The sequence below is a fragment of the Thermobia domestica genome, chromosome 4 (genome assembly GCF_964235325.1).
Source record: "Thermobia domestica chromosome 4, izTheDome1.hap1.1, whole genome shotgun sequence".
NCBI lineage: Eukaryota > Metazoa > Arthropoda > Insecta > Zygentoma > Lepismatidae > Thermobia > Thermobia domestica.
This window is the reverse complement of record NC_137457.1, coordinates 212,121,131-212,148,879: the sequence shown is the minus strand read 5'-3', so window position 1 is coordinate 212,148,879 and position 27,749 is coordinate 212,121,131. Positions and strand designations below refer to the sequence as shown.

Genomic DNA, 27,749 nt, shown 5'->3' with positions numbered 1-27,749 from the left:
AGTTGTACATCTAGGTGACAGAAAATGATACATTCGGACCAAACCCTCATGAGGGCCACGCAACTCTTTATTCTATTGGCTTCTTCAACTGCCAATCAGGATTCATCTACCTTAAAATCACATCAACTGACTTCCTGGCTTTTCCGGACATTCTCCAGTTCCTTCGTAGGTTAATACAGCCTTACAGACTACGTTCATCATACTCTCAACGTCATGTGATCTATCAACAAATGCAAGCGGCAAGCGTTGTTTCTCTCTTTACTTCATATGCAGATACTTCATACGCTTTCTCATCACATACAAGAGATATGGGCTTTTATCCCGGATCTCAAACTCGAATAATTTTGCCATGATTACCTGTTCAACTAGTGGAATACAATACAATACAATGGAATACAACGGAAAACAATATTCATTGAATATTAAGCTGATGATATTTGGGATTAAAACATTTACATATTAGTCTTCACTCACTCTCTCTCTCTCTCTCTCTCTCTCTCTCTCTCTCTTTCTATAGATTTTTTTATGTCAACAATGAAGCACAAATATCAGGAGTAGAGATGCTGTTTAGAGTTCTGTCACAATTACTGCTCTAAGTGGTCGTATTTGTTCCATACCATCACCTCATTTAATGTCACTTTAAGCACTGGTTTGACCCAACGTCAGAGTGGCCACTTCCAACCCGAAATGGTCAACATGTACCTCTGTTAATCTCCGGAACCGGAAGTGAGATCGGAAAATGGATTCCATATATGAAATCCTGATTGGACGCAGACGACAACGAATATATTTTGATCCCGATTTGGGTCAAAATGGGGATGAACGAAGGGGAGGGGTTCATCCAAATATGCAGTCCGTTTAACGATCTCACGTCCGGTTCCGGGGATGAACGATGGGGTGTGGTTACGCACCAGGTAAATACAATAGGGGAAACTTACTCACTTACATTCGTCGGGCCCTTGGCGGTCGAACAGGCCCAAGCGGTATCACGCTACTTCCAACAATATTCATTGCCATGCAACATGAACGCCATCTACCAGATATATGCTCTACCACCCATGAACCTCATTGCATCAAGAGGCCCGGAACTTGATCACTTCGAATGGAGAGTAGGCTATGGCCTATACAAATTACTATACTTCCCAATAGTGTTGTAAAAAAACGGTTTTTTTTCTGTGAAGTTTTTTTTTCAATAAAAAACATCGTTCTTTTTCATGTTTTCTTTCAAATGTCTGTTTTTTTTCTCGCAACTAATATTTATTGATTTATGTTGCAGATTATTGAAATAATCAACAGAACTTGAGTCGGAGTCCTCGTAACATACAAATCGTTTGTTTCTTTATACCTATACGAGCAAAATTGTGTGATTATTTCTTTCGGACCCAGGTCATTTTTGTCGTTTTCCTACATTTTCAGTTAGTGACTTATTGCTCAAAAACCATTCATTCGATTGATACGGTTAAGGGGTTCTTTTTTAGAAAATGGATGTGGCTATTTCTGGTGTAAGTTGCATTGCAGTGTTACCCACGGGTGGGAAATTATTGAGGGAAATGTATGAGTGAAAATTTACAAAAAAATCCCTAACCGAATTTCAAATTCTTTTGTATCTAGCACCACTGCTGCTATATGGGTTCAAGTCACCTAAAACAATTCTTTGGTGTGTTGACAAGATCCAGTGAAATCTTGAAGTTGCTGGCTTCAATTCAAAGAGGGAAAGAAAAAATTCTCTGTCATCATGCACATTAAATTTTGACGCTTTTTACGCCTCAGAAGCAAAAATCAACAGATATGCCGGGGCTACAGCTTCTCTAATTATCCTATTGAAACTTTTTATGGTGCGTTCTGTAGGCCAAAGAGGAAGCTTTCAGGTAGTGGTACATTTGTTTCAATGTAGCCAGCAAGAGGGTAATAATAAAGGGGAAAGGGGAAATTTTCCGAATTTCTCACCTAAAATCGGGAATTAATTGTTTTGGCTGGAAACACTGATATCAGACAGACGAAAACTATCTGAAAATAAACCTTAGTACGCCAAGAATATATCCTACAAGTATCATGGCGATATCTAACAAAGTAAGCATGAAATTTTAAAAAAATATATTTCATTCTACCTCAGAAATTCACCATTTTCTTACCATTTCCAGAAAATGGTTTATTATAAACCTCAACCGTACTTCTCCTAATTATTCTAGTGAAACTTTTTATGGTGCGCTGTGTAGGCTAAGGACGAAGCTTTTAGACACTGGTACGTTTGTTCTAGTGTAGCCAACAAGAGGGAAATAATAGAAACAAAAAAGGGATTTTTTTCCAAAATTTGCCCCCAAAGTCTGAAATTAAAATGTTCTGTAGCTGGCAACACTGCTATCACACACACACACACACACAAACTACCTTAAAATAAGCTTTGGTATCCCTCTAATATATCCTACAAGTATTGTGACGATATATAATAAAGTAAGCATGTCAATAAAAAAATATCACATTCTACCTTAAAAAAATCAGTTATCTTTCCAATTAGAGAACAAGGTCTAGTGTAAACCTCAACTGTACTTCCCCTAATTATCCTACTAAAATTTCTATAGTGCGTTGTGTAGGGCAAAGACGAGACTTCCAGATACTGGTACGTTTGTTTCGATGTAGCCAACAAGAGGGAAATAATAGAGACAAAACAGATAATTTTCCCAAAATTTCCCTCTAAAATCTGGAATTAAAATTTTATGTATCTGGCAATACTGCTATCAGGCAGACGCAAACTATCGTAAATTAAACATTGGAACACCACTAATACATCCTACAAGTATTATGGCGATATTTATGGAACAAAGCTTCTAATTACCAAAAATATATTACGGTAAACATAAAAGGGAAAAACTAGAAAAATCAAGGGTTAGAACCTAAATACGATTTTTTCGTGCGCCCCCTAATTACCCCATTGTAACGATCTGTACTTGAGTTTGTTAAGTAAGGACAAATGTTCGATTGGCGTAAGTTGACTTGCACTCGGACGTATAGGTACGGATTTATAAACAAAAATCTCGAATTTTTTGCCCAAATTTAGGGAAGTTTTAATTTCCCTAATTGGCAACACTACGCGCAGACCCGTCCAATTGATGTCAACAGTTAGGTATCCATCCCAGGTATCTATCTGGCAAGTCTTAAGGAGGTCTTTCTACAACGGAGGAAGCTACAGGGAGAAAAGAAGTAAAGCAAATTCGAAATTAGAAAATTCTCGAATTTTTGACTGGGGTGAAATTTGAGAAGGAAATTCGACACCAAAAGAAAAAGAAATTAATCTGATAAACTATCCCGATATCTTAATTAGTATCCACACAGGAGCGGATTCAAAAAGTGACACAGCCGTGTGTGCCACTTTGGCCACCTGGTGTACATTTGATACATTTTTTTGAGTACTAACCCGTGTTGTTGTTGTAGTTATAGTCTCGACTAATAATAATATCGTTGTTGTAAACAATAACTTTATAAGGCAATTTTTCTCTCCTTTTTACATCTTAGTTCTCACACTGTTGGTGAGAAATGCAGGATGTTTCAAAAGGAATATCGGGGTTTTAAGTCTTCGTAGTACTTATGACATTTTACGTACAATTATAAGCAATGCATCAAGTAAAAGAGCACCTCAAACAGTCTTTGCTATAAGTCTTCGATGTGAGATTCATTCTAGTCGATAGGTGAGAAAGTCCCATAAACTTTCCGCCATATGGCACAAAACACATTCAATTTAGGGGAGTCTCGTTTCAACTGTACCATCTTCTGAGGATTTGCTGACGGCCAAATGCAAACATTATGAGTGTTCACATTAGCTCTTAGGTGAAATGTCGATTTATCACTGAAGACGACAAGATCCAGAAAATCTTCATTGTTATGCAGCAATATTTCACTTGCGAAATTGGCACGTAAACCGTAGTCTGTAGGCTTTAGACCTGTAGCAACTGCAAACGACAAGGACGTAGTTGCAAGCGTCTCCTTAATATTCTTTACACAGACGGTTGCACTGTACAGATTCAGTCTTTATTAAAACACAAAAAGCTTTCTGCTCTCTAGTCTCCCTCTTTCTAACGGCAGACAGAAGAAACAATGCATGCACATGCGTGCGTACAAAACTGAGTTGCTCTTTCATTTGATTATTACAAAGTTTCAAAACTCTAATATTAATTTTGAAACACCCTGCATTACTTCAAATTGAGTTATCCTATATTCATGTCTTGTATATACATATACAAGAAGTGCCATTATTATCAACTACCAACTTTCATCATCATACACACGGCCGGCCCTAGGCAATTTGTCGCCCCGTGCAATGGCATAATTTGCCGCCTCCCCCTTTCTCCAGAAAAAAGAAATCTTAAAAGTATCATTTTGAGTATGCTACTCCAGCATGAACAATGAAGGGGAGGGTAAGTGCAGTTGCACTCAGAAAAGCTTAAATACTTACTAAAAATGCAATGCCGTTTTGTCTGTTTTTTTCTTTTAAATATTAATCTATTATGTTAGTGAAAGATAAAGCAAACACACATGCAGAGGAAAGATGGTAATCCTTTATATAGAATTCAATATCGAGCTTCAATCTCAATGTATCCGTTTGCAATTCCAGTGCAACTAGCTCTTTATCTTTATTTCTTGATTTTTCTTCTACATGTGTTAACATTTTTTAAAAAGCCTGTTTCTATCTTCAATGATAAGGAATTTGTTTCTGACAAAAACAAGACTAGTTGTCATATCAAAACTGTGATAACTTACTAAGTGGAACAGATATTCGCTACTATTCGAGAATTGGATTCTTGCATTTGAAAACAATCAAGAAATTTGTGCTCGGATTGATTCGACCATTTGCTTTAACATTGTCCATGTGACCTTAAACTAATGCAACCTAAACATAATTTATGAATGTAGTATTCAAATAGGTCAGCTTAGTAAATGTAACTACCATCATCATTAAGTCTGTTTCCAACAAGAAATATTTAATTTAAATAATATACTTATAACTAGAGACCGGATGTTAGGCAACATGTTCTTTAATGCTAAAGATATGATCAAAAATAACGTTTTAAAGTTTATATCGGGGATTATAGTTTCCATTTAGGCCAACTTCATTTTGCTTATTTTGCCTATTTCGGCCCTCACTGCCTAAATAATTCCTTTAGTGCCTAATGTTGCGTATTCTATGCATTTTCTTTGAAATAAGACTTAATTGGGAAATATATAAAATTTATATACTGTAAATAACACAAGCACATGGTACATTACAATTTCTCTCTCTCTCTCTCTCTCTCTCTATATATATATATATATAAAAAGCTTCGTTTTTTACATATAGAATGAAAGAAGACATTAACAAACAGGTATGTTGCTATATTCTTTGAACACTATTTATGACGAATCTATTTTTTTAAATTGTATTGAATATTTATCTTCATCTCGTGTTACCTTTTAGTGAATATTTTACTCCTTACTTTTTAAATTTTAAGTGCCTATTTGTCTGCCTATTTTCCAAGTTTTTAATCCCTAAACATCCGGTCTCTACTTACAACAGATTTTGCCATACCCTCCAAACTTGCCGCTCCATGCAAATGCACGTGTTACAAATACGGTAGAGCTGGCTTTGCATATCATATATATCTAGTCGACAAATTATTTATATATGACTAGCAGCGTTCACCCCGCTTCGCTGCGGTCACCCCGGAACGCAATAAACGTTGTTACTTAGATAATTTTTACTTTTTCGCTTTCAAGTGATATGATAAAAACCATAGAAGATTGCAGTAAATGTTAACATTATATCGCCTGTCATTTATGTTAACCCGCCCCGCTTCGCTGCGGTCACCCCGGAACGCAATAAACTTTGTTACTTAGATAATTTTTACTTTTTCGCTTTCAAATTGCAGTAAATGTTAACATTATAGCGCCTGTCATTTATGTTAACCCGCCGAGTGACACGGTCATGCGGGTTGCATATAAATACGTTTATTTTTACCTATGATGAACTAATAACAAAGGATTTGTACGTTATGGACACTTGAATGGTCAATTATCTCAAGACACTGGTAATTAAAAATTAAAGTGATATGATAAAAACCATCTAGGGTCCAAATCCTAATAACCCCCCAAAAATAAAAGAAATTGGTTCAGCCGTATTAGCGTGATGAGGGAACAAAGGATTTGTACGTTCTCTTTTATAATATAGATATTTAGAAAAATACTATTAGGCAAATTAGTATTAGCTTTTACCTTTAGACAAGTTGTTTGAATTTTATACTGTTTGTGACATTATTTTCGTACATATTAAAGGCCTGCTTTCACGGAAAAACAAAATTTCATTTTTACTTTTATTTCTCAGTTGATATTGATGAAAACTGCTGAAACCCGAATTGTTAATACGTATGGTATTCGTGTAAATTGTAAAATATTTGTAGCGTATCAGTGTCTAGCGTTTAATTTATGTTGCATTTTACGGTGATTACACCTACATAAAAATATTTAATACTTAAATAGACGTAAGATGCATTACAAATGACTATTTGAAAAAAAACGAGAGGCAATGTTTTTTTTTTCTAAAAAAACGTACATTTCTGAAAAAAAACGAACGGTTTTTTTTCTATTTACAACACTACTTCCCAAGGAATTACAGTACTACTACTCCTACTCCGACTACTACTACTACTACCACTACTACTACTACTACTACTACTACTACTACTACTACTACTACTACTACTACTAATAATAATAATAATAATAATAATAATAATAATAATAATAATAATCCTATATCAGTGGTTCTCAACCTAATTCCCATCACGGCTCCAATATTATAAAGCCTCTTGCCAGCGACCCCCTTATAATTTCTGGCTTGTAATAAGCTTGTGTGAGATATTTAATATACCTATTGCGGAACTTTCACCATATACATCTATTTCTATAATAGTAAAATCCATTTCTTGTATATAGTAGATACAGTAACTTTCCTAAAGCGAATAGATTAAAACCAAATTTGGTCAGTTCATTGATATTACAAATATCGAATCTGATCTGCCATACTGTTTCAAAATGGAGGCCGTTTGAAAATTTTAAAACTTCATAACTCCCTTAATTTTGGGTTATATGATAAAAAAAATAATAAAATAAAATGCATTTGCATTCATCTGGTATTTCAATATGCAGTTCTCATTAGTTTCATATCGCACATCTTTAATTTAAATTGATTTTTAAGCAACTCTGCACCTGTCGAAAATGTTTAGTAGACATTTTTTTGTTGTTCTTGATAGTATATATATACATTGTCTATCAGAACAAAATTCAAAATAATATTTAAAAATATTTTCCGGCATTAGATTCTAATTATATTATCTCTTTCGTTTATCTTCGCGACCCCCAGCTTGAGAAGCCATATCCTATACTATTTCGTGTGGGTTGAGGCGTCAAGCCAGCAACCATAGGGTCTCGACTTCGAATCCCGGCTTGGGTATGATTGTTTGTGGATTCTAAAAAGTTTATAGCAGTGCTAGAGGACACTCAAGACCGGCTCAAGCCCTTCATTACTTAACGGGCCGAACAATGCATTTGTTATCTTCTTTTTCTCATTATTATTATTTTTACTCATCATACGCTCATATTAATAATGATAATCATACATCATCATCAACAAGAACTACTACTACTACTACTACTACTACTACTACTACTACTACTACTACTACTACTACTACTACTACTACTACTAATAATAATAATAATAATAATAATAATAATAATAATAGAAAACCATTTTTGCGTTGTGCTTTCAGCGTGTCCCTTTTCTCCACCGGGTAAAGGTGTTCGTTTGGAACTTACGATTGCGTATCGTGTTCCGTTTGACATCGATTCGCATCAATGACGTACTAGAGATCCCAATCAACACCCACTGTTATCATCTTGAGTTAGCAATATTTGTCTCCGTGAGAAAACAAGTTCCAATATATAACATTCTGGCATGTATGACCAGAGTACATAACTTTCAGGGGCTATGTGGAAAGATCATTCTACTTCCTGTTCCAGGACGTTGCGAATCGTAGGAGTAAGCGTATTTCCATCTTTCAATATGTCCTTCCAGTTGTCTAAGTTTCAATGGAATACTCGTCGAGGAATTGGATAGCTTTCCTTGTTAACTTCATTTGCTGCCTACTTTTATTTGAAAATGGATAGTTATGACGATATAAATATGAAAGCCCTTTCCTGCTTATTATGAGACAAGGGCCTATTAAATGTAAATAAGGTTGGGATTATAGGCCTAGGTATAAAATCTACACGTATTTTTTCTAGATCAAGTTAGGGGAACACCGACGGATAGACTCTTCCAAGACGCCCCAAAACTTCTTAACTCACTGTAAAAGTATATTATAATGAAGTATCAAACAGATTCACTACATTTGATGCTATGAGGCCTATTTCAGTAAAATAAGTCTACTATTAAGGGCCCTAATATTCGTATGGCTTTGAGATCTATCAATATTGTCCCCTTAATTTTTCATATGTGGAACGGGTCCAGAGGCGTAACTAACGGCCCTGCAGACCTTGCCGTGCAAGAGGGCCCACAGGCTCTGGGGACCCATAAAAATGAGGGAAAGATAGAAAGAGAGGGCCCAAGAATTAGAAAAAGAACTTTTTCTACGGGGCCCAAATGCGTGTATTAATACTCCCCTTCCCCTGCAGAAAAATTTAAGTTATGGTGCTGACAGAGACGTAGCATGAATATTTGATCTTACGCTTCATCTGTACTCTTTCTCTTCTTATAAAACAATCTAGTTCTTTTTTCCTAAAAATATAGGTGGAAGCAGTGATGCCATCCCGTGGAAAAAATCCCATTTTGTAGGATATTTTGACATTAATTTCTCCAAGAGGAATAAAGGGGATTTTTCGTATAAACTGGTAGTATAATGGGATTTTTCAGATATTTACTTCATCGATGGCAACAAAATTGTCTAGGAAGGGGGGGAGAAGTACACTAATGAGTCTTCAATAAATGTAAAATCAGTGCTAATTGTCAAATTTTGTTACTGGAAAATGCATGCTAGTATGTAAATGATTTATACAATGTCTTGAGAATCTCAAAAAATAATCCTCATAGAACTTATTACCAACTCTGATATTTAAAAATAAAAATAGCAAAGGAGGAAGAGTCAACTTTCAAAACATTGCACACAAAATTACTGTTGAATGTATCTTATCTACCGTAGGGCCGGCGGGAGCTCATGTGGTTCGGATTCCACGGTAGTCAGTAGGTTCACGTCTCATATAGCCTCGCTGCTGAACGGGACGTAAAACTCAAAGTCAACTCAACTCTACCGTAGGGCCGCGGTGGCTCAGTGGTAGAGCGTTCACATCTGGTGCTTGGGGTCTCGAATTCGATCCCAGCCCTCGCCAAGTGAACTTTGTGGTGGACAAACACCGTGTGCATGGCTTTTCTCGGGATTCTCCCACTTACTTCATTTCATTCATTTCTCATCTTCACCGTCTCCTTTAGCCTAACCGGCATAACCGTGGGGCGTAAAACTCAAAGATTTCATTTCATTTTTTCTTATCTACCGTAGTTAAGTTACGTTCCATTGAAGATTACGACACAAATGCGTCATATAAATACTAATTTTTAACAACAAAATGTACTTGTTTTCCTCAACCTTTTTAATTCTCTTTCAATTACTTATTCATAAATTGTTTGATTTACGTAGAAGGTCTAATTCACTCATACGTTGAAAAAAGTGAGTGACATACTATAGCTTCACTTTTCATATTTTATCAAGTTTGAAAATTTTGTTCAGCATGTGAAATTCTTAGCAAAATGGAAATTTCTGCCTCTCAAGATGGGATTTTATATTGTTTCAGGTTGGCATCATTGGGCGGAAATACTTTACAATTACTTATCATATTTTCGGATGTAGAACAATACATGTTCAATACTACATAGACGTAGTAGCTTGTAGTATTGGACCACCCAAAGCTTGGACCCCTCATAACAAAAATTTCTGGCTGCGCGTCTGCATCAAGTAAACATAATTTATTACTTACACAACATATACGCAACATATAAATTACAGTCAGTTGTTACCATTTACCTTTAGGTAGTTCAACATTTAACGAGCTTTACTGTCAACTTACGTGAAGCACAGAGTACTACTATTAACAGGTCATAACTATATTTAGATTTTAGCACTAATACTTGTGTAACCACAAATTATGTCGGCAAATAAAAAAAATAAAATAAAATAAAGTAAAGTAAACTACTAGAACTTCTAATTAATCACGATCTTAACCTACAGCGTACAGCGAGCCGTAGGCTTGAGGAACAACTAGTTCTTCAAATAGATCAATAGCAATCTCTTAAAAAAGATACTAACAACAAATTTCTAACAGGCTTTTACAAAGAAGCTTGTATTTTTGTATGGCTTAGAACCTGCCGAAGCCTTCTTTGTGTCCTCCTCGAATGAACAAGTGTGGAGCTATAATATTTCAGAAATCTTAGTGCCACTCCGAAACACCAGGATCTTCCCAACTACCTTGGGATATTCTGCTCTTTAAAAACCCAATATATTATTAATTTTGTGTGCTTTCTTCCTTGGCATATTCTTGTCGTGTTTCTCCTGCCTAATGGTTACACCGGCATGTATGTCAAACATGTATAGAAGACAAGAAGTTCTTTCATCAAAACACTGCTCTTCCATAACGATCATATTTCTTTGCCTCACCAAGAACTCTGAATCACAAATCAGAAATAAGACACCATGAACATCTTACAAAGTGAATGAATAATGGCCAAAGAGCGACAATGAAGAAGAAAAAGAAGAAAGACTTTCAACAAAGAAGGTTTGAAATGAAAGAGAGCAAGTTCTTTTTATTAGATGGTCTTTTTTCTCCGTATTTCCGGTGCTGCTACTCATAGCTTAGTTCTTTTGCTTATTCTTTCAGATGACATTGCTCACTTTCTATATGTGAAATTTTCCTGTTCAGTTAATAATAGTAATAATAAAAAATCTTGGAAGTGGTTTGCATTTTGCATACTTGGGTTATCTCTTTTCATTATTTCCTACAAAGCTGTTCTACTCATATGGATGTAATTTTCAAATTACACTGCAATTTTTCCGTCTTGATAACGATTAACATACAAACATGTTGAGCGCTGAGTAGGCCCCGTGGGACCTACAATTACCTTTCTTAACGGACAGCGTAGGTCGTAGCTCAGGATCCACATGTCTACTTTGTTACGTTGCTTTCTAAGAAAGCCTTTGGACCGATCTTGGTGAGACTTTCTCTTTAAAAGGGACCGACGGGGGCCTTTCCAAAGTGTTTGTACTAAGGATTCATTATTGGAATTTTATTTATTTAATTATTCATTTATTTAATTTTATTTATTTATTTAATTTATAAACTACTATATAGAGACCCCATTTTCCGCGACGCTTAACATGTTAAAATAAACTTATAATTGTGAAATATATTATGAAGCAAGTTTACATAATCTTTCTTCCTGAACCTAAGCAGATGCTCACATAGCATGTGTACTTCAATCAACTTAAATATTATATTCATTGTGACTTACTAACGTGAAGTTTATTAAAGCAAGATTAAATTAAGTTTGAATTTGACTTAATTGTTTATTCAGAGTGATTCTGATCGTCGTAAAGGGTCGCATGTTCCAATCGGATATATCATTGAGGAATAATCACCGAAAAACTGTCTCTGAGATGCTTGAACCTTTCTTCACCGAACTTGACAGGGTGATTCGAGAGCGCGGGCTAAGTGTTGTAAGGGGTTGCATGTCCAGATCGGACATACCTTTGAGGAATAATCACTGAAAACGAGGTGTCTATAGACATAACATTGAAAAAAAAAATTGGCGCGCTAATTCTCATTGTATACAATGAAAAATAGAATTTTCAGCATTAGAAATAGGGCGAAATGGTTTTCGTTTTGTTCTGCGAACTCAATTTTTTAAAGCGAAGTGACCATAGCGAGTGAAGCTCCTCTTTAATCGACTTCAGCATTCGTTTGACTGGATACTCCTCCGAGATACCTGAACCGTTTTCTAACCCAATTTGATATGATGATTCGAGAGCGTGCGCTGTGTCGTTAGGGGTCGCATGTCCAATGCGACATACCATTGAGAAATAATCACGGGAAAACGGGTGTAATCAATAAAGGTAGATCGCTTTGCTACAAATTTGCAATTATTGTATATCTAGTTATTATTGAATGCTAAATATTAAAATTCATGATAAATCACTAACAGGCTTGGTTTGCCGAAATTCCTCGTCGAAACTTTGAGTCGAAATTCCTCCCCTATATATACAGTAAGAAGGAAGGAGTTCAAATACTTTCCATAAACCTATTTTCTCCGTGTGTGGAGCAAACATTTCAGATAGTAAATAAATAAATAAATGTATCTATATAAACAAAGTGCATGTGTGCGTATCTATGTTCCAGTATAACTCTGGAACGTCTGGAACAACTTAACCAAATTTTATACAAATATTAGTTACAACCTGGAAAAACGTAATGCAAAAGTGTGGCCCTCTACCACAGATAGGGGATTCTTAAGTTGATCAGTCAAGTCCAACTTCAGCCACCAGTGCGATGTAAGACCCCCAGCACACTTATGGGGAGTCAAAGGGGTGATATATAAAAATGATCGAAAACAATCGATATTAGTGTCGAATCCATAGTTTTCGTGCTACTGAGATGAATAGTGACTACTCGATCCTATTTAGGTCCAAGTTCAGCCCCTATTTACACTCTTGGAAGAGAGAAATTGTGACATGTAAAAATTATCAAAAACTACCAATATCCCTTTAAGGAACTTTCCGGATCCTGGCTTTTTGGGCTATTTTTTAGATTTTCAGTCAAGCAGCTACTGCATTGTCACTATTTATTCTAGGATCATGGTTCATACCTCATTCTCTTCAGAATGGAGCTGGCTTTCAAGTGGTATCACTTGCATGCCCATACCATATACCAGGAGAGGGAAAAGTGATGTCAAAGGGAAAATTTAGAGGGATTTTTTTCAAACTTTGGGCCCCTCTGGAGCGGCCCTGTGTGAACGTAGAGATCTCAAAAAAATCTGATAAATAGTAATTGGTTGAGTAAATGTGTGTACCAAATTTCAAGTTTCTATCTTGAATAGTAAGGGTGGGAGAAATTTTTATCAAGAATCCCCAAATTACCGTAAAACACCATGATCTCAGGGAAAAAAATTCCTGAGACATCCCTAATTACCCTAGGCAGTGGCGGCTAATGTTAGTGTTGCAGCGTTGCACAACGTCCAAAGTATTTCAAGAAAAAAAATATTATTAGCAATAGTAGTAAGAACAGAAAGAATACTTTCTAATACTCCCATATATACTTTAAATAACATATTTTTTTACTTCTCTAACTGTCCGTTTCGTTAATCCGTTTTAAAAAGCGAAAAATAATCCGTCACAGAGTCTCTAATTTATATTGTGTTGCAGCGAGCATGCAACGACCAGATTTCTTCAGCGCGGGAATTGGAGCAAATGTTAAGCCTCCTTTCCCCTATCTCAGAAGTTAAAGGGACTGGTCGTTGCAGTGCTTCTGCAACACAACACGGTTTCCAGTGAATGAGAAGGTTCTTCGCGCTAAATAAGCTTTCTGAATTTTATTTCACTAGCAATTAACAAATGGGATTTGTTTTTATGCATTCATATTTTTATATTACGGTACTTATACTGAAGCAAAGCAATATAATGACAATTAATAAAAGTGATAGCAGAATTACAAAATAAAAAAGAAAATATATAGTAGAGCAGAAATCAAATGAAAGTAGATCCACATTTACAAGTTAATTCGTAGCTTATATAGATAATGAAAATTTCTTCTACAGTAATATGTGAACCAAATATTAATAAGTCAATATGCAGAATCCCCCCCCCCTCTGTGGATAGTATATTAGTATATACATATTTCTTTTATAAAATAAGTATATTTTATACTCTTGATAGAACTGTATAGTGGGGAACACCACATTGAATTTGGGACTAGTTAGCAATGCTCAGAGGCGTAGCCACGAGGGGGTCCACCGGGTCCGGACCTCCCCAAAATTTCGAAACTCGACTAGCATTTGTAGACTTTCTTAACGAACTATAGTTGTTTAACAGAGAAATGATTGATGTAAGCTAAGTATTTTATTTTACGCCTCATCATGTACTCTTTCTTTTCTTATAGAAATAATCGTTCTATCATTTTTTCTAAAAATATAGGTGACAGTAATTAAGAATTACTTATCTTTTCGGGTACAGTGTAAAAGACAGATTCGTTATTACGTAGACGTATTGGACCTTCCTCAAATACTTCGGACCCCTCCCAGCTAACATGTTCCTATATCTGGCAGGTTTCAAGGTTGCTTTCCAGAACGTTGATAAACATTGTTTTGCCTCATGTGGAAGTATATTGTGTTCATCGTGCATTGCGTAACAACCAAGACGGATGATTTGGAATGTAGTTCTTTTTTCTTTCACGCACAAGTGTGTGTGTGTGTGTTGATATGTGAATAGGGTTGCCAACTCTGTAAAATAAAAAAAGAACAACACTTCCTCAAAATTCTCTGTGATATAGGTCTCAGCGTGAAGTATCTCTGTTCGGACCTATCCATGGAAAGGAAATGTACTATCGTGAACGAAAGTGCATTAACACATATATTCTGTATGTCCTTAGAACATTCACTAATAAGCTTAATATATACATTGTGCTATAAATGAGAAACTGAAATTGATCAATCGGCATTGATCAATTTATTGTATTTACCAGTAACTACCATTCCTTTAAAATTGTCGAAACAGATGAACAAAAGTATAATAATCTTTACGTGACAATTTTGGATTTGGAAAATGAAATTCATTCTTTAAACATATAGTCTCTACTTCAACTATAGGAAATTGCTTTAAGAAGTCCTTTTCCACTCTTAACAAATGTATAAAATTCCTTGAAAGTAAATTTCAAATTTTCCCTGATACAGTCCCTGTCATATCTCTAAAATTTTCTAAACAGGTGAAAAAATATATTAATCGTTGATAGATGGTGAAAGGTAACAGTTTTGAGTTTACAGAATGACAGTTAACTTTTCAATATCTGTACTTCGAACTAGATACAAATTTGAAAAAAAAAGGTTATAAAGCGGCTGGTGAGAAGTTTGTACCCGTCACCGGCTTTAATCAAAATAACAGCAATTTTTCCAGCCAGGCCAATGAAAAGCCGGCCAGTTTACAGCCCTATGTATGAATATGTGGCATTCGCAATTCATATACTAGTATCTCTTTTGTATCAGCTGTTTTGGTTATTAGTTATTAATTTTATTGTGTGTGCTTTAATTCTGTACATAACCTACAAATTCTGAATGAATTGCATATCATGACTTCTGTAAATAACTTACAAAAAAATTGCCCAGCTTTCAACTGAGAAAAAACTTACAATTAAGGCTTAGACAAAACAAGCAAAGTGCAATTCAGGAGAGTGTTCGAAAAAAAAAAAAACGGTTTAAGTTTACAGGACACCTTATGGCAGTAATGTTGTATGCACTAGGTACATTTCCATAATTTATTTGAAATTTTCCTAGATAAATTGTGAATAAAGCGTGTTCAATGTACATTTTTTTATATAACATTAATCTTTGCTACGAACTCTCTTCAGTCTACACTGAAGAGGAATTCGGATCACTGTCAGTGACTGAGTTTGCTAGAATGAATTGTTCACAAAAATCTAGAAAAAATATTTAGTGAATCTACAAAGTTTCTGCAATTAATATTAACTGTACCTATGGCGTCAGTAAAAGAAGAAAAGTTCTTTTTCACATCAAAAAGAATTGACACTTTCAAGAAATTGAATGTCAAAGGAGTTGAGTTGATTTTGAGTTTAACGTCCCGTTCAGCAGCGAGGCTATATGAGACGTGGACTTACTGATTAACGTGGAATCCGAACCTCATGAGCTCCCGCCGGGAATCGAACCTGGGTCTCCCACGCCAAATGCGTGTACGCTAACCGCTTAGCCACGAAGGAGCTCTGGAATTTCAAAAGAAAGGTTATCGCCATTGGTTATGCTTTCCATCAAAAAAGACGTCACAATAAGAATACTAGAGTTCAACCAACATATATTAGGCAGATTTGTTCCAATCAAAGAGAGAAGAATGAACTTACTAATTAAATAAGGTGATTAATGGGATTAAATGTTCTGCATTATTTATTTTTTAAAAACAGATTTTTATTTAATTTAACATGTCACATAGCATTTGCATCTAAATTTATGCTGATTAGTCAATGAGTCCACTTTATATCTTCTGTCTCCGATCGTTCGTACTGCAACACCCGAAACCACAAACCACCGGCCGCCACTGACCCTAGGGTCATGTTTCGCCCATCATTCTCTTCAGAATAGAACTGCCTTTCAGACGGTATGACTCACGTGTCTCCATCATGTATATAAGGCGGGAAAATCCCGAAGAAAGGGATTTTTGGTCTAAATATCCCTTTTTTCAACTTTTGCCCCTCTGTATCCCCCTGTTTTAACCCAAAAATCGGAAAAAATCTGGTAAATACTACTCGGTGGACTGAATGTTTGTGCAAAATTTCAATCTTCAACGTGAAAAAATAAGCTCGCAAAAAAAATATACTGACCATGTCCCATTTTTCCCTATACAGAAGTATATTTTGATAAAAATTCCCTGAGACATCCCTAATTACCCTAGGATAATAATTCGACCGTCATTCTCTTCAGAATGGAACTGCCTTTCAGACGGTATGACTCACGTGTCTCCATCATGTATGAGAGGCGGGAAAATCCCGAAAAACGGGATTTTTTGGGTCTAAATAGCCCTTTTTTCAACTTTTTCCCCATCTGGACCTCTCCTGTTTTAACGCAGAGATCTGAAAAAAATCTGATAGACACTACTAGGTGGGCTGAATGTTTATACACAATTTCAATCTTCTAGTTGCAAAAGTAAGCCCGCCAAAAAAAAAATATACCGACCATGTCCTATTTTCCCCTATATTGAAGTATATTTTTTAAAAATTCCCTGAGACATCCCTAATTACCCTAGGATAATAATCCGACCGTCATTCTCTTCAGAATGGAACTGCCTTTCAGACGGTATGACTCACGTGTCTCCATCATGTATGTGAGGCGGTAAAATCCCGAAAAACGGGATTTTTTGGGTAAAATATCCCTTTTTTCAACCCTTTGCCCCTCTGGATCCCCCCTGTTTTAACACAGAAATCGGAAAAAAACCTGGTAAATACTACTCGGTGGACTGAATGTTTGTGCAAAATTTCAATCTTCTACGTGAAAAAATAAGCCCGCCAAAAAATAATGAACATAGGCTTAATAAGGGAAAATATATATTTTAAAATTATGACGTCATCACCTCCTATGTCTGGACGCAGGAAGGTGTGAAACCATACGTAAGGTCTTCTACAATGTCTCTGGACTTGAAAAACAAAAAAAAAAAAAAAAAAAACAAAAAAAAAGACAAAAAAAAAAAAAAAACCGGACGAAAAAGCTCTAATAGAAGAGTTATAACACAATGTACCATGAAACACCCGTATGGTACGAATCGTACCATAGGATCCCCAAAGGGATATTAGTGTTGAATCAATACCGGTACTTTTCGGGGTTACTAAGTTGATTGGTGACAGTTCAGGTACCCTTTAAGTCCAACTTGTCTCCAGTAGGGACAATACTCCTAGCACATCTAGCGGGAGTGGGTGACAATAAGTTTTATAAATTGATCGAAAACGAAAGATGTTAATGTCGAAACCGTAATTTTCGAGGTCGCTAAGATTAATAGTGACACTTCTAATACCGTTTAAGTTGAAGTTCAGTCTGTATTATCACTTCTGGAAGTCGAGAATGTTGCTATTTCCTGTACCTGAAATAGGACACACAAGCTTCGTGACCTTTGACCTCTCCTGAGATTGGCGACTCAGTTGTTAAGCTTAGATCAGGGTTTCTCAACCTAGGGAGCGCGAAGTTAAGCGGAAGAGATAAAATAATTAGAATCTAATGTACCTGGAAAAAGTTTAAATATTATTTTAAATTTTGTTCTGATATACATATTTTTGTTTTAGAAATAATGCAAGTAAAAGTCTAATAGTCACCGTTAGAAACAAAGCACACCACTAGGAAGTACTTTCGAAGAACATCGTCTTCATCGTCAGCCTAGGCACACTTCAAAAATGATTTAAACCATAGGAAAGAAATTATGGATAGGTAAAAATGCTCAAAAAGAATTTTAAAAATATGCGAAGTAAAACTCTTCTTGTCACTAGAAATAGATATATGTTAATAGTAATTCACCTGTCATTCTGTTACAAGCTTACAACAAAAGTCGCGATGACCTGCTAGAGGTCAAAGGTCACCGTTCCATACACTTATTATCACACTGTTTCAATTTAAAGTTATTCAAGTATGCTAATTTGTGCGGTTAAACATCAATATTTCGAAAGTTACGTATTATAAAATAATTTAACATTGAAATCTCATAAGGAAAAAATAACCTTTTGACCCTTGACCTTGTAACTTACTAATCCGTGATACCTCGACCTCGTTTAGCGTCACATAAAACTTCGATCCTTCATCTATAATCGCACAAGTTTCACTTTCCTAGGGTTTTTCATTTCTATGCAACACGAAAATGAAATGTACACTTGAGTTTTGGGACAGTCTGCATGGTTTTTGCATCTCATGGCTCGAGTTTTTAAGTACATCCCATTACTATGTAGTCAATTTTATTTAAACGAAATTTTACTTCACAAAAGTAATTATTATCTTGGGACGCAAATTGCGCTGCAGAATTAAAAGAGAAAAAAATGTAGAAAATTCTAATGAGCTTGGAACCCTAATTTGGAATGTTACATGGTATAGATATGTTTCATCAATCACTCTTTCTTCCTGAATGTTTCATTAAAATTTGGATCTCCCTAACTAAAAATCCTAATTAGCTTTTTAAAAAACACATACATATGCTTGTAAACATAATCATGTGGTTTATTTTCATATATGTATATTCTTCATGATCTTATGAATTTTGTATAACGAATCTTACAGAAAGAAAAAGTGAGAATGTACTCATTGCCCGTCGGGTCCAACTGCCCATCCCAACGATATGTTGTTGCTACAGCCGCTCCCCTAGCGGCCAATTGACAAGACTCATTTCGCTTTCTGGTGCCGCGTGAGCCAGACGTTGGTAGGAACAGGTCTCGGCGTTCAGCGGGCAGGTGAAGTGTTTCATGGACCGCGTTGATTCGTGAACGAAGTTTGTAAGTGCCGTGAATACTGGTGTGGTTTATATACGGAATTAAACGAGCAGATGTATACTTTTTCAGCTCCTCTGTGTAAACTAAATCATAAAATAAAACTGAAAAAATTTCAAGAATGTTCATAAAGTCAAAAGTGAAATTTGATATTCAGAATATATTATTAGCGCTATTTAATAAAACGAATCGCGTTGCGTTTGATTTTCTTGTGAGTAAAGAAAAGTGACAATCAGTGTTGATAAACAACGCGGTATTTTTGGAAGTGTACCATAAGGACTAAGCGCAAAATTGTTTGTAAACAAGTGTTGTCATTTCGAAAGCTTACCAAAGTAAAACAGTAACACTTGCAACAGAATTTAGTACCAAATAAAAATATGGCTACGGTTAGTTTAACAAATCCAAATGTGGAGTATCATATTGTTACTTTATTTGAGAAACTGGATGCTATGCGACATGATTCACCTGCACAACTTCCACATAGACTGTCAATGCAAGCAGAAGTGCGGACTTTAGAATTTTGGCGCTCCATTATATCGGAATGTTTAGCCACGTTCTTCTATGTTTTTGTAGTGTGTGGGACTTATGTTCATCCCCTACCACAATGGGCTACTTTACATATTTACATGGCTGCTTTTGCAAGTGGCTTTGCAGCAGCTACCTTAACTCAATGCTTTGGGCATATATCAGGTAAGTATCAGCATAGTGCAAATACCTTCAGTATTAGTTGCTAAGCTTTTATTGGTCCTCTTTATTTGGCTTGCTTGTTCATGCTCATGGTCTTTGTATTCATTCCCAGCGCATGCAGACTTTTTTTGTGAACCAGCATCATATAGCAGTTGCAGAGACAGAGAGTTTACAAGGCTTGTTTTCCCGCCACTGTCACCTTTGACCTGGCTAACTTTCTTTTGCGATATTGGTTATATCGATGTTCACAGTTTAAATTTCTTGATATGTCACTAAGGGGAAAGAAGAATGTCCCTCCCCTACATTTTCTATCACTGATTCAAAATGCCTGTCTGACACCGTGAAGTTCTGGACGAGATAAACTTCATATTGGTTCCATACCTAGCTTTACTCCTAGTTACAGATAACGTATATGCCTGAATTGTTACAATGGGAATAAGGTAAATTTAGCGCGGGGGTGATTTTACTTATTTGCAGTGGTGGCGCTATAGGGAGGCGAGGCGAGGCGACCGCCACCCTAATATTTTTACTCACCCCATTTTTATCTGTACTACCGGTGAATAATAATAATATGTACAACCACTAATAATAATAATCAGAACAAAACAAGTGTGATTGCCTCGCCATCCCAACATTTTTCTTGCCCCCTACTATTACGAGCCTACCGCCGCCACGGCTTATTTGGAAAATTATGTATGGTTATCATTTTCATAGAGACGTCTTCACGCGAACTATGCTGCTGCTATCCTTTATGTGTTAAGGCTTAACCACAGAGAAAATAACAGGTTGTGTTGTTATTTTCTCTGTGGTTTAACTTGATGTGCGGACCTCATCCGAGATCGCACTTTTGACCACATGTATGTGAAACACGTGCCGAGTCGGATTTAGGTTTGGTGGGGCACTTTAAGTATCAAGATGAACATAGGCACCCTATATACAGAAATGAAGAAACTAGTGATAGTTTAGGAAGCAGGCTAGCAGAAGGGGGCCCATTACTTACATCACAGGAGTCGACACAACACGAAGCACTGTTGCTATATGTGGATTTTATTTTATTTATTATTTTTCTTACATTTTGGAAATTTATATCCAGTTGTTTTCTTTAATTTTTGGGGCCCTAAGCTATAGCTTGTTTAGCTTATACATAAATCCAGCACTGCACACGTGCTACCATAGATTGAGGAACACATGCTTGATGTATGGTGCTACTCGCTTTCTTTCTTTTTCTATTATTGTTATTATGTTGTAGTTATTTCCTACGTATGCAATGTGTATTTTCATCTCATAAGCGGAGTTGGGATTTATTTCATTTCACTTAGCTATATAACTTTATCACCCCGTAAATAGTCTTTTGATTGGCACACTGATCGTCCTTTTGTTGAGTCTTTTTTTGCCCCCTTTTTAATCAACAGAACATGTGTATTAAACTTAATAAGTTAAGTTAATTTCTTTTAAACAGTTTCAGGAGTGCACAATTGGATGGCGAACTGTCTCTAGGGGTACTAGTATATTAGTAGATAATCTATTAACCCTTTTAAATTCTCGCCTTTTTAGGCGTTTTTCTTGAGTCTCAGATAATCAGCAACAGCGTCATCCCTATTTATCCTAGGATCATGGTTTATACCTCGTTTTTCTCAGAATGGAACAGCCTTTCAGACGGTATCACTTACATGTCCCTATAATATGCCAGAAGAGAATTATTTGAGGGAAAATCGGGATTTTTTGCCAAAAAAAAAAAAAAAAAAAACTTCTTCAAAGTTTGGGGCCCCCTGAGGCTAGACCGGGTCTGCCCACAAACCTCCAAAAACTTACTTGTGACAAATTCGAATTTCCTGTCTTGAATAGTAATGGCGGGAAATTTTTTTACCCATGTTGAGAGAGCATAAAAAAACGCCCAAAATTTCCCTAACATGCACCCTACAAATTTTTAAAAAAATTCTGACACGCCCCCAATAATCGTAAAAAAATGGTTCATACGTCGTTTTGTTAAGAATGGAGTAGCCTTTCAGATGGTATCACCCACATGTCCCTCGGATATCCCTAAGAAGGAAAAAAAATGAGGAAAATGTGGATTTTTGCTGAAAAAATCCCCTTTTTCCGGTTTGGAGCCCTCTGACGCGGCCCTGGGTAAACATAGAGATCCAGAAATCACTTTCAAAAATACTACGTAGTGTACTAATTGCTTGTGCCAAATACCAATCTCGTATCTTCAACACTAAGGACGGGAAAAATATTTTCCTCTTCTGAAAATATTCCCAGGATGTCCCAGAATACCCTATATAAATTTCAGAAATTTCTTGACACGTCCCTAATTATCGTAGGATCACGATTCATACACCATTCTCTTCAGAATAGAGCAGGGTTCCAGATTGCATTACCCTCATACGTCCCTAAGGAGAGGAAAATTGAGTAAATAGGGATTTTTGCTGAAGAATCCCTTTTTTCCCGTTTTGGTCCCTCTGGTGCGGCCCTGGGTAAACATAGAGATCTGGAAATCACTTTCAAAAATACTACGTAGTGTACTAATTACTTGTGCCAAACACCGATTTCCTATCTTCAATACTAAGGACGGGACGGGAAAAATATTTCCCGCTTCTGCGAATATTTCCGAAATTTCCCAAGGATACTATACAAACTTCAAAAATTTCCTGACACGTCTCTAATTATCGTAGGATGATGATACATACGTCGTTCTCTTTAGAATAGAGTAGGCTTATAGATGGTATCACCCGCATGTCCCTAGGACGTTCCTAAGGAGGTTACAAGTGAAGAAAATATGAATTTTTGCAGAAAAAATCCCTTTTCCCCGTTTTGGGGTCCTCTGGCGCGGCCCAGGGTTAACATAGAGATCTGGAAATCACTTTCAAAGATATAACTTATGGTACTAATTACTTGTGCCAAATACCAACCAATCTCCTATCTTCAATACAAGATAAATATTTTCCTTTTCTGCGAATATTCCGAAATTTCCCAAGAATACTATACAGACTTCAAAAATTTCCTGACACGTTCCTAATTATCGTAGGATGATGATTCATACGTCGTTCTCAGAATCGAGTAGGCTTTCAGAAAGTACTACTGAAATGTCCCTATCATGTAGCCGAGCGGAGCAAGAATCGCGAAAGTGGGATTTTTGGTCAAAAAATATCCCTTTTACCCTTTTGTCCCTCTGAACTCCCCTCTATGTTGACGAAGAGATCCGAAAAAATTCCCATAAAAACTTATTGGTCCACTGATTGTTTAGGGAAAATGTTAGGATTCTAGGATTAAAGAGAGGCTCACCAAAAAATGTTGAAGTTAGACCTCAGTAAAAAAAGGGAATTTGTAAAATGATGACGTCATCCCCCCCTATGTTCTGACGCTCGAAAGCGTATAGACCCTTCCAAGGCTTTCTTGAATGCCTCCTCTCTTGGAAATTAAAAAAAAAAAAAAAGGAACTAAATAGCATTCTTAGTTCTCTTTTAAGCGAATCTTTAAGACACTACATTATCGGTCAAAAACGACCGAGAAAACTTAAAAGGGTTAAAGTATGTTTATTCCTCAAACTCTTGAGGGGGACAATTACCCCTCCTGGCCCCCTTAAATGACGCCCCTGACGGATACGCGAGAAAAAGGAGGTTGAATAGCAGTGTTCGTAGTTTGAGGGAAATTTCATAGGTAAATTGAGCAAAATGGGAAAAAGAAAATTTTTCGATAAAACTTGAAAAATCCAGGGAAATTCTCTGACTGATTGACCAATATCAATGCTTAATTTTTCATTCTTCTTCAGAAATAAACCAATACAATTGCAATAGCTTGTGTGTGCTGAAAGTAGCATAATTTGCACCCATTGTTAGCTGGATGGAGGACACTGTAGGTCAGAGGTAGAGCGCCTACCTCTGGTGCATGGGGTTCCTGGTTCGATCCCCAGCCAAGTAAGCTTGTGGTAAACAACGTCGTGTCCGTGGATTTTCTCGAGGTAATTTCTTCCCACTTTCTCATTCTTCCATCTTCATTCACTTGCTTTAATCATCATCCCCATTGGCCTAAACGCATAAACGTGGGACGTTAAGCTGAAAGATTCCATTTCATTTCATTTTGTTGGCTGGGTGTATTTGTATGAATACTTTTGTAAAAAAAAAAAAATCCTTCAATATAGCTAAATTAATCTTATTACATAGTTTCTGTCAGAGTTATCGGACACTCAACAAACTAGGGAAAATTTGATAAGAAAAGGGAAAATTTTGTAAATCGAGGGAAATTTTCTGAAAGAAACCTACGAACACTGTTCGATAAAACTGTTTTAGACCGCAGCTGGGGCCTAATACGACTAAGACGTTGAGTTCAGCGTTGCCAGATTTAGCATAATGATGCTAGATCTAGCATAATTTGCATGTCTTTAGCATCTTGCTTTTAGCATCGTGCCCAAATCTAGCATAATTTCAGCAAGTTTATCAAAAAGCCGTAAAACCTGGAGATGATAAAGAAGTTGGTCGCGGGAAGGAAAAGAACGGCAGAAATGTATCCTCTCCCATTGATTCATACAGTCGGTAAACCATACAGGCAGTCTTATTTTCCGAAGTAGGTTAGAAACGGCTTTGGGCTTTTTTTGGCTCCACCCAGAATTTTCTAATCCTTTAACTGCGAGGCATGGGCGGAGCTATGGGGGCCATTCTCCCCCCAACTTTTTGACAACTTCACTATCTTTATTTCTGACTTCATGACCATCTTTATTCCTGAAATGAAAGGTTCGGGACCGACCAAATATTTGCACCCCAGCAGACAATTCCGAACTCCGCTTATGCTGCGAGGTATTTTTTTTTCAAAATATGTAAACAAACACTTTGCATTCATTTATACGATATATACGCCATTGAGTCTGGCAACGACTGCACTAGTTTAGTTGAATTACAGCTTTGGTGCGTGAGGCATTGAGTTCTATCCACGCATTCTTGCGCTCTGCGTATTTTAACAGCCAAGGACTTTCACGAGTTTTATTTCTCCGTCCAGAGATGGAGTTAGCATCGCAGTCGGTCTTGCCTCCGCTCGCAAAAACGTGTGTGAAAATGTTTGTTGTTTAATTCGATGTTGCCATCTCAATAATGAAAAAGTGTTAAATACAGTCAAATCAGTTGACAAATAATGAACATAAAGAACATAATTGTTTTATATATACACAATTCTTCTGTATATTTATACGTGTATGTTTGTGTGTATTGGTAAAATAAGTCATAGTTTTCGTCTAATAATAAGAAAACAGTCTATAACATGTCATGAAATCCCAAACACCCTCCAATCGCCCCTTTTTGTTCCAAGCCTCGTTTAGAAAGGAAAACGCCTGTGGGGGCGTTAAGCCATTGTTAAGAACCAGTGACCGAAATAATGAAGATAATTTCAAGATTCTCATCATTATTCGGACCCCCTTGAAGTCTCAGAAAAAGGAAAAAAGTATTGAAAGTTTGTGATAAATGGGAATTTCTTGTTTTATCTTCATTCTTGTACATTTTCAGAATACGAAATACCAGTAAATTAAATACATTTAAGTAGAGAAAAGGAAGAAATGAAATGATTACTTGTTCTGTATTGCTTGGTATATAATGTGTTTCTATGGAGTATCTGTTACGTTTTATTATTATTATTATTATTATTATTATTATTATTATTATTATTATTATTATTATTATTATTATTATTATTATTATTTCTATGTGCACGAAAACGCGTACCAATGAGTGCAATATCGCGCTAATACACTTACGTTATTTTTATTTTTGTAAGTAACCCTTTAACTTCTTCCTTCTGTTCCCAATATTTATATATTTTCAACCCATCAAGTCTTTTCTTCTGTTACGAAATAAAATACTAATGTATTTAAAAACAGATTTTGTTCGATTTAGAGATGGAAATTGTACAGTAATTTGGCTGTCCGCAGATGTACATCAAAACCCGATTACCGTACGAAAAAGTGCGATAATTTTAAATCTTGAGCTCTTATTCCTCAATATAGTTTTAAAAACTATTACTGTTTGTAATAAAACAGTAATACTACTTTTTAAAGAAGGAAAACGTTCCGTTTAGCTGATTTTGAGAAAACAAGAAAACACTACTCAGCCGAGTAACGAAGTTTAAAATGTCGGGGGAAACCTATTTTATTACGCTTCCCTAACAGATAGATAAAGGGAGTAAGGCATATGTTTACATCTCCCGTGACTGCAATATTACATAGAATTATTTATTCTTTTATTCATGTTTATTTATACATTATGTTTGGAGGGTTCATTTCACATATACAGTACAAAGAAAATTTATATAGTAACTACTTTATGTACAAAAAGATTCTACCGAAGGCGGACCGTAGTCAGTCAGCGCCGACAAAAGAAATAACTAATATACTTACTTTTTTGTTTGTAATATTGCCTCCTTTTTGTTTTATTGAGGGCTGCAAAATGAATCTTATGTACCTTTGACGCCCCTCAAACTCTATCAGAATTGAGGGAGGGGCACCTCTCTTGGTCCTTCATCTTGTTACGCCACTTATCCTGCTGGACAAAATATTTTCTATTTATGTCACTGAATACTTGTCAGAATCATTTTATTGAATAGTTTATTTCCCAATAGTATATGCCACACATAAGCGTAAATTGCGCCCCCACAAGCCTTGCGGCCCAGGGGTCACATAACCAAGGGCTATGGGGACTCTGAGGCTTCAAGTTACGCTACTGTTGCCACATATGTTATAACGTTTAAAATATGGTATGTTTTTAGCTGAATCTAATATAATATCTTATAAATCAGAAAACAATCTTAACAAATCATGAAACTGTTATTCAAAAGAGTACAGTAATGTTAAATATGCCTATATAAAATTTTGTTTATATTATTTATTACGAGAAACCGAATTCAGATATAGTCTTCACCAGAGAAGTACGCAGGAATTTATGTCGGGAGGGGTCGAAAGCTTTTGGGCGGGTTCAAATACAATTTGAGGCTAAATTATATTAAACTTTGTATTGCCCCTAAAATTAGACTAAATTTACAAAAATGTCGGGATATTGGGGGGTCCGGACCCCCTCCCTGAGTACGTCCCTTGTCTTCACAATCCTGATGTGATGTGATGTGAAATTGGTCATCTCAAAATTTTATCTTGTAGAACACGTTATGCTCTCCTGGTCTGTAGTTTGAATACATGTATCAAGTTCGGATACATGAGAACTTATTTGATTTGATGGGAATTTAATCACTATATATTAAGCACTTATCCAGGTTTTCTTTTCGCGGAGGGGTGACAAGGGGAAGACTCGTAAGCACGTAATTCTAATGTTTTAAAATATGAATTTGTTTTCAAAATAATAATAATAATAATAATATAATGCAACAGTTCTATTCTTGCTTAAACTTCTCCTTACTTTTCATTATAAGAACCAGTTTAGTTTGAACGAACTGTATTGTGGCACAAAGAAAGTCAAACAAATATTTCCGAGAGATATGTAACTAAGGAAAATGTCTGCGATAGCATATAACAAGAATAACAAGAAAACACTGAGTGTATACTTCTAGTACATTTAAAGTTGTAAACAGAACAGAAACGAAATTTTAATCCTATTTAAAAGTGTTCTTTTTTATTCCACCAAGGGGCAATGGTATCACGGTATGTTCTTGGACTTAAAAGAAGACGACAACACATTGACCAAAATTTTGACAGACTCGAAGTAATTTGAAACAAAAGAATCTCAAAAACGTAAAAGTATGTTTATTAAAAACGTGCTTCAGTTTCGGAGGGGACATGA

General features: G+C 36.0%; 1 protein-coding gene and 1 long non-coding RNA gene across 4 annotated transcripts in view; one reads left to right on the top strand and one right to left on the bottom strand.

Annotated features, from left to right (window-relative positions):
• The window catches only part of LOC145683854 (uncharacterized), a 405,847-nt gene that overhangs the window by 96,953 nt on the left and 281,145 nt on the right, over nt 1-27,749 (bottom strand). The gene's annotated exons all lie outside the window — the stretch shown is intronic.
• The window catches only part of bib (MIP channel family protein big brain), a 389,669-nt gene continuing 381,111 nt past the window's right edge, over nt 19,192-27,749 (top strand). For 2 of the 3 annotated variants that reach the window (XM_081755461.1, XM_081755460.1), the window contains exon 1: nt 19,193-19,986. In XM_081755461.1, coding sequence (XP_081611587.1) covers nt 19,674-19,986 — 313 coding nt within the window. In that variant the 5' untranslated portion in view covers nt 19,193-19,673. Of the gene's footprint in view, nt 19,987-27,749 lie in introns of all 3 variants that reach the window. The other variant, XM_081755459.1, reaches the window with a different exon arrangement.